Raw genomic sequence first — 12,098 nt, forward strand, 5'->3', positions numbered from 1 at the left:
TATTGTGTCAACACATCGATATTCCAACTTGAACGTACACAAATCTGTAGATCAAATATCACGCAATGCCTCTGCAACGTTTTAGACAAAAAGTCCCCATACCGGTGTTATTAGTAGCAGACGTCTGCATGTGCCTGACGCTGATTGTTTTTGGAGTGGTAGCCGGTTGGCGTAGTGTTTGGGGTTTATCGGACGTCTATCTATTACCGGATTTACCTGGTGCAAGTGCTCTGACCTCTGCTGGTATTGGAATGCTACTAACTCTGGCGTTCAACTTACTACAGAATATACATATTCGATTTTTTCCATTTAAGACCGTCCGATGGTACGTATACACCAAGTTCTTTTTACTCATTCAAGGATTTGCCCTCATAAGTCACTGGAGGGGAGTCTGGAAAACACTGGATTACTACACTGGGTTCGGATATCTATCAATCTCTCTGTCTATAGCTGTGCCGAGTGTAATATTATGGTTCACCCGTGGAAGTAAAAATTGTGCTGTTCAACCAGCGCTGATCATCACCGACCACGTTGTGGAGATATTCGAATATACTACCATGTGCAGCATCGATAGAAACGATTCAACCAAGAAAGTGAAGTACATATTAGATGTCCTCTACACATACGTTTTAATTCAAAGTTTGGTCGTTTCATATTGGAGGGGGGTCTGGACCCTAATGGACAACATTCTTTGGTCAGATAACTTTGAGTTTTCAACCTACATGTCTCTGACTATAGGATATTCACTCATCATTTTTGTCTACACAGTCCAATACCCCTGTGCCATTATTTCTCGCAGGATAAAAAAGATATCCACAATTTTGCAGCTTGTCTTTGAGGATTTATTCTGGTATATCTGCTCATTTGCTATAGTGAATATCTGGCGTGGAATTTGGTATTTTTATGATATTTACGTTTATGAAGAAGATTATACAATAAGTTTGTTGCTGACACTTTTACTCAGCTGTTTGCTTTTATATCCTACACTGACAGCGCGCAATGTTGGTGCTGGTGGTAGGTTCTCTGTCGACGGTGTCCCTGATGATGGTACGGGTCTTTATCTCGGCCATTACGTTAACAAACTAGATAGCCTATGGCAATTCCATCAGCCCGAAACACCAGATAGCAAACGTTTACAAGGAGAGAAACGTTTATATACCCTTCTAGATGTTAAAACCTCGAGGAAAACGTCAAACGGGGAATTTGAAACCAGTAAAATTCACGAAATTATAGTAACCCGCATTACAAGTGTTTGAATGATGGGTTATATTCAATCATTTGAATGGGGGGGGGGGGGGTTTCAAAGCCAATCATCATTCGATTGGTGGGTTAAATTCAATCCAAGCTATGCATGTGTATCGTCAACAGACGGTATTGGCATGTACGATCAGAGCAACAATACAGCAGAATGAATGAACGAACGAATGAATGAATGAATGAATGAATGAATGAATGAATGGTGTAACATTCGTTTCAAACTAATTCATAATATTTAATATTTACTTCACACCGCCCTCTAGTTAGTTACCTTGCTTTTATAGTGACTTAAAGTGGTAATATTCCAGTGTCTGTGGGGTCAGACTTAACTAGCATTACGCTATTTTTCTGACTCCCATAACCAACCGTTGTCTACTTTACAGTACGAACTGTAAAACCCTCTTTTATATGGTAATAAACTCTATATATACTATGCCGGTTCCCATATTTGTATGTGAATGTCAGATTACCTTTATATAACAGTTTATGAGTTGAATTTTCACGTTTATCTTAAAGCTACACTAACTGCTACTGGAACTTCTTTTTTAATTGCATTGTTGGATTTGATAAGTTACTCGTAATATCATACACCCTGAACATTACTGATCTCCTGTGGGTAAACGTATTAGACATATTAATGTATATAACACTCTAACAATGTATAGTAAACGTACAATACACATAGTATGGTATAATTAAATCCAATAAAAATTAGTTTTGGGTCCGTACCCAAAAGTCATAAACCCCAATGCGAGCACGATTTCAACTTGTTACTATACTACTAATTAAATCAACAAAATCAACCTCTAATTAACATGGTAAGTGTCTAATTCTTGATATTTTAACAATTTTTATGAATTTCCGTCCAGTCAGTCACAGCTAGTGTAATTTTAAATACATGTTGTATCGTATCGTATCGTATTGTATTGTATTGTATCGCATCGATTATATTAATTAATAATTAATCATGTTAGATTTTATAAAGCTCTTTCCAAGACTACTCGAAACATGCGAAACAGGTCACAACTGCTACCCCTGGCATGAACGTATAACGGCACACTTCCTCAAATCCTTGTGGAAGCTATTCCATTACAGCCTTAGTAAACGCATATTAGGATTAAAGCAAAATTTTACAATGAAACCTCTATCCTATCAGGTCTCCAATTATATAGCTGGGTTGTCTGGGGTACAATCATGGTCCAAATCTTGCTCAGGACTTGAGCCATTCTGAAATAAACGGAGCAATTGCAAGGGTTGATCCTGCACATTCCAAGTAAGACAATTTAACAATTCTATAATGATAACTCCACCACTAACAAGAAGAAGACGACGACGACAGAACAAACATGAAGCACACTTCTAGGTTATTTATTTACATAGAGTTACAATTGGTGTGTACATGTCAACACAGAACTTGGTTTTGAGCAATGTGATAAAAACGCACTGAAATGTCTTCCTCTAAAGGGCCTGAATAGATTTACAATCACTGCATATTTACAACTTCAATTCCTACTCACAAACTGTACGTCTTAATTTCAAGTACAAGCACGGATCCTTACTTGGCGTGTGATGTGTTGTGTATTCTTCATGTGACTCATTACAGTGATTCATTGAATTTAGACAACTGTCACTAGCCATTGATACATTGCAAGTCAGCTGAGTGGAAACAAGCTATTGTCTGAGTCGACGAAAAACTTCGCATCGCTAAAGTTACTGCCTGGTTTGACAAATGTAACCCGTTTCATGTTTGCTCAGATAGATGTTCCCTGACTCAGAAACCAATAAGAAACTGCATATTCACACTTTAAGATAGCAATACCGCAATTTCTTGCTACATTTGTCGAAATGAAATACACTTCAATATAGTAAGATTTTTGTCAGGCCGGACGACGTTTTGTTTTCACTAAACTGATATGATGCTGATTTTCATATTTGTACTAGTGTTTAAGCATAGACAGTGTCCCCTCCACTGTCTATGGTTTAAGTTATACTTTAAATGTTAGACGACTGATTTAGTTATGCCTGCACTGAAAAGTTGCTTTACTTGTACTTCTATGTAATGGTAAAATTTATGCTGTACATATAGTTGGAAAACAAATATAGAAAATAAATATCATTGAAAAACTTTCATTGCAAAAAAGTAACACTTTTACGATTATATCGAGCATCTACGTTCTATTTGTTTGGCACAAATCGGTTTATAATATTCTTACTCAAGTGAAAATACTTAATCAAACCACATCCCCAGTATAATGTTAATGTCTATGTGGGTCTTCTGCAATATTACAATTCTCATCTGGCATTGCTAGAACAGCTGATTGCAAAAGTGGGGATTTCCTGATCATTTTTTGATACGTATGATAAATTACGTCATCAGAATATTTATGAGTTTAGTCAATTACAAGTGGTGGTTAAGTATGCAGTAAGTACAATACTGTGAGTACCTTTTCAATATACAGTAAAATCAACGTCCAAATACGTATAAACTCAGCTTCTTCAAGTTCTATTCAGTAAGTATACTGTACAGCCTATGTGCATGACAAAAAAGGCACCTGAAAATTTTCTTTTGTTTGTACATAGTTACGATATCCTAAGATTTTCCGGTAAATTTCCAACTTTTTATTTAAATCAATATATTATTACACTTGTAAATAACGCCCCAAAGTCCACTGAACAATTCAAGAGATTGAAATTCCGGATGTAAATGTCGCGGTTTATCAAGTTATTATGGCACACACTAGGCTTTCCACAAAACAGTCTTGAAAATATATAAATAGTGTAATCTTTGAAAGGATTGTATTCTGTGCACATTGTATTTGGGCTTAGCAACGTGACCGAGGACCTGAAAAGTAAGCCTTGGTTCAACTGCAAATACATCTCAGTACTTACTAGCACACATTCCGTACATAGGGTGAAGATATCCGAGCCAAAAAAATCAATTTTCATCTTAATTCACTCGGGCATATTCGACTGTCTATTGTAGGACAACTGTACTAATCTCGTATACACGTACACAGGCAAACCATTCTCCAATAGAGTTCTGAGGTCCAAAGCCCTGTAACCGTGCTCAAACCGTCATATTCGTATGTGCATAACGTCTATTCAAATAAGTGACTGTGTGATAAATTAGCATAATCAATCTTTAAATACAATGATTGAATTTAAGGTAAATTTCTAATAAAACTAAGAGACAGGTCAGTTCCATTAACCGGGGTGGACATTTTCGTCGCACAGCACAATGTCTGACTGGCTATGGTTGTGATCAATCCATTTAGCACAGCGTTAACGTCACCCATTAATCAATTGAAATAAAAGATTTGATGAGTTATTGCGGACGATCGATGTGAACAATAGTAAACTGTACGACGTACTCATCCCAGAAACAGTAACATGTGTAGCGATCACCATATTCATTACAACCATAAGCAATCGAGTCCCGAGTCTGGTCTTGCTTTCCGAGACCCTTTGCAAGATACATCACATTAGGTATTTCTGCAACTACGAATCATCACTTGCATCTGGGCATAGCCAGTTTACATTGAATAGTATTATACTGGCTTACAAGTTAAGATATTAAGGATATTCGATGCATGATTCATGTTGTCATTTGCCATTTTCCTCCTTATACAACTTGTCTACTCTCTCATCAAGCTTCAACCATATTTCATCGAATTTAATCAGGCTCTTGTCAATCTCTTCGAGGTCCCCCTCCTCGTCTGCTTTCTTCTCTGTAAAGAAATCAGAATTATATAGAAAATGAAGACTGGATGTACATGTATTACTGGTTAGGGTATGTATGCTTGATTCAAAGTCATGTACTGATTGGGGTATGTATGCGTGGTTCAAAGTCATGTACTGGTTGGGATATGTATGCTTGATTCAAAGTCATGTACTGGTTGGGATATGTATGCTTGATTCAAAGTCGTGCACTGGTTAGGATATGTATGCTTGATTCAAAGTCATGTACTGGTTGGGATATGTATGCTTGATTCAAATTAAAGTCATGTACTGGTTGGAGTATGTATGCGTGATTCAAAGTCTTGCACTGGTACAGCTGGTTGGAGTAGGTATGTTTGATTCAATGTCGTGTGCTTGTCGGGGAGTAAGCCTAATTAAAAAAGGTTGTTTGGTTCCGGTTACCCGACCCCACCTAGTTTTTCATTCCCATCCACCTTTTTTTACGTATTCGAGAAAAAAATAATAAAATCGCTAAAATCGTGAAGTCTCGTAAGAAATAGTGGATGCGGAAACTGAAATCAACTTAAAAAGACAATATAAAACTGTTCTTCCAATGTGTAATGGCTGTACATCTGATGTGAGAAACCAATAACACTGAGACCATTTGGAAAACAATGGAAAACATAACTAACTGACACTCACATACTAAAAAAAAATAATTCTAAAAAATTAGGTAAAAAATCTACCTACCCCACCTATTATAAAATTGAATGTAATCGGAACTACACAATATTTTTTACGCCTAAGTGTGCTTGATTCAATGTCGTGTGCTGGTCGGGGAGTCAGAATACTTGACTCAATGTTGTGTATGTGCTCGTCGGGGGGGGGGGGGGTGCACGTTTCTTATTGGTTTCCGCATGCGTGTATCAAAACATAAAACCGGCTGTGTAATGGTTGCGGCACTGACACCAAAAATCATGTACCGCAGGCTACAAAGTTAACGTACCATACAGGCTACAGAACTCAGGATATCCCCACCCCACCCAGCCTAACTAAAATCCAAGACCACATTATGCTGGGCTGGTCCATCTGTGCATGGAAATCAAATTAAGGAAAATTGGTCACGGATAAAGCTTGACGTTGTAAGGATGTCTGGATCAGTTTGTTGTAAAATGACCCGGGCCATACTTATTGAGCATATTTACCTTTATCGTGTATGATACCAAGGGTAATGATCTTGTCCTTAAGTCGAGCCGTCAGATATTGAACCATTTCAAAGTAATTTCGTTTCTTCTTGTTCTCATCTCTGGCGGTCGCGAATGCATCATTGATAACGGCGATGAAGATGTTCATGAGAAAGACATTCTGTGTTACCCAGTAGGCGAATAGGAACCACCTCCAGAAAGATGAAGCCATGTCAAAATCCGCCAATTTGGGAAATTTACCCAACATTATCGTGAACAGGTAAGACAAAGTGTCACGAACTGATTTGAACTCATCCACGTATATATAGAACATAAGATGTCCCATATGGAGGTATGCTAACATAGATATGACAAAAAGTATCAAGAAGCTAATGAGTCCTGGAGCTGCATTCTTCAGAGTCAGGGACAACAGGAACATCCGTTTGTTGAAGCGTAGAAGTTTCAAGTAACGAATGATGGCGAGGAACACAACGATACAAAGGATATTTGTGAAGGTTTCATTCAGGGTTGCCACGTGCATCAAGTTGTTATCCACACCTGATAATTAAAACAATTACAAATACGTGGTTTAATTAAGGGTTCTGCTGAAGTATGTGTGTGGGGTGGGGGAGGGGGAGGGGATGGCGTTGAAAATATGTTGGCCAGACCCTACCGAGTTGTTTTTTTACTTTTCTGTCGTGTAGGGATTTAGCTCTTGGAGGAGTTACTCCCATCAGCTGATGTAAGTCAAAAAAAGAAAAACAAGGTACGGTCGAGTTTCGATAATTATGCCTTACTATTGTCTTGTAAAGTTTGTGGTGATGCAAAATGTTCAAAGTCTAATGCTACAGTGAGAGCAAAAATTGAAATGAGTACGTGTAGGAAATATGAATTCTGGTACCGACTGCAATGATGGGTAGCTTGGTCGATATATTCGATTGTACCTCGTGTCTTGTAATTTCATATCATATTTCCTGTGTTTAGAGTGAAGAGTTACTAAAGACCAGTATAAAAAATTAAAAGAATTTGTCAAATCAAAACATCACGTAAAAGGGGCTGCATATGTACACAATATGGCCATTTAGAAATAATGACGACTACTAAGGCGGAAAAATATTAATTGTGTGTTTCCGATAACATGACCTCAAAAAGGGTAGGTAGGTCGGGATTTTGTTTTTATTTTATCTTCTTAATTGTTTTTATTTTTGAAAAGTACTGCTTCGACCACAAACCAAACGAAATGTCGGTCAGACTACCTCTTCTGTGATAGTTTGATGAAATATGTGCAGGTATCACTGGGGAAAGAAAACGGATGTACATGAAGGTCAAGAAAACTAAGAATTTCTTATCTTTTTGTTTTAAAGATTTAAAAAATGTTTAGGGTTGGCGGGTTATCGGATACACACAATTTTATTTATTTTGCCAAAACAGAAAAAAATCACTCTAATGTGGAAACTTGTTAATGTACCTGTCACTACGTTATGGATGATGCCAGACGAAACCACTTCTACGAATATTGCCATGCAGACAGATGCGATTGCTGTGATGGTCACGAGAAGGTCGAAATAGTTCCAGGGGATCCTGAAGAAATCCACACGCTGCACCTTCAATCGTCTTATGATAGAATACATCATGTACAACGAGAAGAGGGAGAAGAAAACCCAACAGAGGAAAATGACGATTGCTTTTCTATCATAGATGATACGACTGTCAAAGACACTGTGTAATACACGGAAGATGTGATGTGTAGCCCTGGTTTCTATTCCTCCAGTGTTCAAACACTCCAAGGCGTACACAACAGAGGCAAACAGGTTACTGTTAGGGTTATACAAATCAAACTCAAGCAAGATGACTTTGGTGCGAAGATCAAACCAGGATGAGTCTGACAAAGACGTCAAGAGTTCAAGTGCATAGCTTCGATTTCCTTTGAGTGTTGCATAGTAACCACTGCTGTCGTAATGGCCGTGCGTTCCAAAATAATCAGATGCCTCTCCATCGTTTACTGGTACGTAACGCCATGGACTTGTTGTGTTCTCAATCTCATAATCTGATAGGTTGGCTATAGAACTCCAACCAATGTCGTAATCTGATCTCTCTTCTTCTTCAGATTCGCAATCCAATGCATTCCACTTCATGTAACATTCACCTGAAGCAGAAGATAGACATATATTGACACTGAAGTATATGTACAATTATTATGGTGTGTTCACTGTTATTACAACAAAGGGTCCAAACTCCCAATAGCAAAAAAAAAAGTTTAATTTCATCTGAGGCATTGCCAAGATAAGGAGCGAAGTCATTTGGCTCTTTTCAACTACTAGGATGTCGATGACTTTATACAGTAGTATATATTAGTAGTATATTCGATTCCTAAAAAAAGATACGAAAATGCACTGATTGGCTCACTAGAAGGCGTACTTACTCGTCTTTAATCTCTGCTGTCGTAGTCTCGGAAAGCCAACTCGATATGTCATGTTATCTGCAGTGATTATCTGTGAATCGTTTTCACCGACGTCAGGGTACACGGATGGTATCCAGATCTTATCCATCCAATCCCAAAACTCACCAGGTGTTTTGATCTGGAAAATGGAATTGGTAAACTTTATCATATTTCTAACTGGTCGAGCTGGGGACGACAAAAGCTGTGCCTGCAGTTTATCTTATGATCGGTCTATTGTTGATTCTAGTTCTGCAAATCAAAACTTGCAACACAGCCACATAACAGTTTTTGAAAACAAAACATGACATCGACCATTGTTTAACTAAACGAAATCAGTCTCAAAACTAGGTGAAATTCCTGCCCGTGTACTTGTAGATAGATGTAACTTGTACAAACCTTGTGAAACTTGGGTTTGGGAGCAATGTAACTATTGTGAAGATACTGGTTGAACATGTAGCCCAGTGGATCCCTCACATATGTACACAATTCAATGGTTATCCCGATAAATGCAGAATATATAATTATTCCATACAGTACAGCCATCATCTTCTTTTCTTTTGTTCTTCTCTGGCGAATAGGTTCCAGTTTGTTTTGTCGCAGTGGACCTTTTGCAACGTCTGGGACGTTAAACATACTGTAGGCTGGAATAAAGTATTTCAAGATTTACATCACATGATCTCTTTTTGTGAAGGGTGAAATGAATAGAAGACAAAGTCGATCCCATCACTGAACTTATGTTTTCTTAAGCTTATTCTGGGCCAAGACATCTATTTTCGTCTCGGGCAGTTATGTACGTCCATATGTTCCGACTTGCCTGTTCTTCATTTGGACATACATTTATGTCGTGGTTACTTGGATATAGAACACATCTATGTCGGTGACATATAGAATGCATTTATGTTGAGGTGACTTAGATATAGAATATATTTATGTCGAGGTGACTTAGATATAGAATACACATATGTCGGAGTGACCTAGTACTAGAATACCTTTATGTCGAGGTGACTTAGATAATAGAATATATTTATGTCGAGGTGACTTAGATATAGAATATATTTATGTCGAGGTGACTTAGATATAGAATACACATATGTCGGAGTGACCTAGTACTAGAATACCTTTATGTCGAGGAGCCATTTCCTTTATTGAGGACGATTCCTCATTGTCAACACCCTCCTCCATCTTCTTAAAACTTTCAACCTCTGGATTTCTTATAAATGCAGCTAAAACTGAAGCCAGTAGTAGTGCCTATGGAGAGAAAAAAATAACGATGGAGTATGACAGAACCCATAGTTTATAGATTGTTGTAAGAAATATCAAAATTGACTCAATAAAGCACAAATCTGCAAATATAATAAGATGGTATCATTGACTGGTAAAGCATAGGTCCTGAACGGATAAAGTTCCGTATGGTATGAAGCCACACAACTTGAACATATTTCGAAAGTACACTTCAGTAAGTTGGAAATAGATATTAAAGAAGAAACGGCGAGATTTACAATCATCATTTTCTCCCTTTTGTTGTGAAATGATATGGATAATAAATAATATACTTCATTGAAGAAAGTATAATCATTTATACATTTGAGATATGTGTCATATTCTTCATTTATGGAGTGTTCTAAAGTTCCACCTGAGGAGTACACCTTGATATGTATGCACTCAACATTACTTGGGTCACGACTTCGACGACGTGTAGTAGGACAGATTTGTGTCTTCTTTGTAGGAATGTGTCCTTAGAGTCACAGGTCTAGGACATACTTAGGTTTACATGTACATCAACCTGACTAATATAACTGTAAAGAGAGGATTCAAGATCACTTTTTTTTGTAAGGACTGTTAACTTACTTGCATAGGTTCCATAAAAAACACAGATTCGGCAAATGATGTCATACATGACGTTAGCCAGTCTGCTGATTTCACTGGTCCCCACATCATGCTGTAGAAGATCACAAAGGATGCTGCTGTGAGTGTTGTCAGAAATACGGCAACCCATCCGATATAGATACACCACCATGGTAGCATAAATCCCGATTTATCCCTCGACTGTTCTACAACATCTTCACTTCTTTTATCTTTCGGTTTGGAGAGGTCGAGTTCCACTACTGCGTTGTTCTTCTTGACAGTGAAACCACGGACTTTGACTTTCTTTACAAATTTGGACCATAGACCGTTCTTCCGTCGTCGTGATTTCCTAAACATCTGTACGATTAGTACATTGACGGGGAATATGATGATACCGCACATTGTCCCGATGTAAATTTGCTGCAAAGAGAATCGAATCGGTCCAAAAACAATCCAGGTGTAAGTGGCTTTCGCTGCCTCCGTGTCTGTCTTGTAAAACATGGCGTTCGAAATCAAGTAAGCAAACAGTAACGACAAACAGCAAGACAGTCTCTGTACTCGAGTAAAGTTGCTCCAAGTTGGTCTGAGGAAGAGTGAGAACCACAGATGATCGTCTGTCAGGCTCTTCTGCTTTCTCCAACCAAACAGTGTCTTGAAGTTCGTTATGCTAGTGATTCCACTTGCATTTAGTGCACGGTCTACTTTGCCATCACCGATGTCAACAGCTAGCCAATCATTGCACTGAAAGCAAAACCTGTGAAACGCACACATTTTTTATTTCAAATTGTCAACACTACATGATTCCAAATTTGCTATCATAAGAAAATTCAACAGCAATACGGGGTAGACTTGATCAAAACTCGATCACAAAGAAGATGTTCCATTTTCAGGTTTTTTAAAAAGAAATTCAATGAAGGTTAATATACATGTTCATATTTCACTTGAAATCAAAGAATAATAGATAAAAATAACAACGATTCTGAGATCTAGAGTTAACAAATGTAATTCAGATTCGAAAAATATTGTAATTGCTTTAGTATCGTAAAACTTTGGGTAGTTCATCTTCCATATATAGTCGATAATTCACTAAAACCATTTTCCAAACCATTTAATAGCAAACAATATGTTTAATCTTGATTTAATTTATATTGTGAATCAATGGAGATTAATTAAACTTTTTATTAAAGATATTTTATCGCATCGTATTTTCATTGCAATAAATAGTGCTTCCAATAGCATAGAATCGAATATATTCATCCTCATATTATGGTTGGACGAGGTTGATTATCAACAACGACGCAAATTGACCAAGGTGAGACCACATCTCGAATACCACTGTTTCCATTCTTAGACAATTACACTAAACATACTGCGTTTTACATAATTAGGATCATAATGGGAAAGTCAATGTCATTACCATCGTCCTGTTTGAAGGTCACAAATCACGACACGGTCAAGTCGCCAGGAAGCATCATCACCAAGTCCAGTCGAGTCATGCCATACGTGGAAGTACTCCAATGGTCCAAGGTCAGCCGGTACATTCAGCAAGAAATGATTGACACTTCCACTTGAGAAAGCCTGAAATGTATAAAGATGTAAGCATATTAACATTGTACGCTATTGTCGTTTAAAAAAGAATGATAAATTCTCACTATTTTCGGTTAGATTTCTTTATACAGAATTTAGGTTTTAGT

At 37.6% G+C, this 12,098-nt stretch overlaps 1 protein-coding gene across 1 annotated transcript in view; it reads right to left on the reverse strand.

Moving 5' to 3' along the window:
* Window positions 1-2,615: 2,615 nt before the first annotated feature.
* Window positions 2,616-12,098, reverse strand: part of LOC144433313 (uncharacterized) — a 39,401-nt gene continuing 29,918 nt past the window's right edge. The window contains exons 39-46 of the mRNA XM_078121621.1: window positions 11,822-11,982; window positions 10,408-11,158; window positions 9,678-9,807; window positions 8,956-9,200; window positions 8,542-8,698; window positions 7,588-8,265; window positions 6,141-6,677; window positions 2,616-4,985 (exon numbers count right to left, since the gene is read on the reverse strand). Of these exons, the coding sequence (XP_077977747.1) occupies window positions 4,861-4,985; window positions 6,141-6,677; window positions 7,588-8,265; window positions 8,542-8,698; window positions 8,956-9,200; window positions 9,678-9,807; window positions 10,408-11,158; window positions 11,822-11,982 (2,784 nt within the window). The 3' untranslated portion in view covers window positions 2,616-4,860. The remainder of the gene's footprint in view (window positions 4,986-6,140; window positions 6,678-7,587; window positions 8,266-8,541; window positions 8,699-8,955; window positions 9,201-9,677; window positions 9,808-10,407; window positions 11,159-11,821; window positions 11,983-12,098) is intronic.

This window comes from Glandiceps talaboti, chromosome 3 (assembly GCF_964340395.1).
Source record: "Glandiceps talaboti chromosome 3, keGlaTala1.1, whole genome shotgun sequence".
Taxonomy (NCBI): Eukaryota; Metazoa; Hemichordata; class Enteropneusta; family Spengelidae; genus Glandiceps; species Glandiceps talaboti.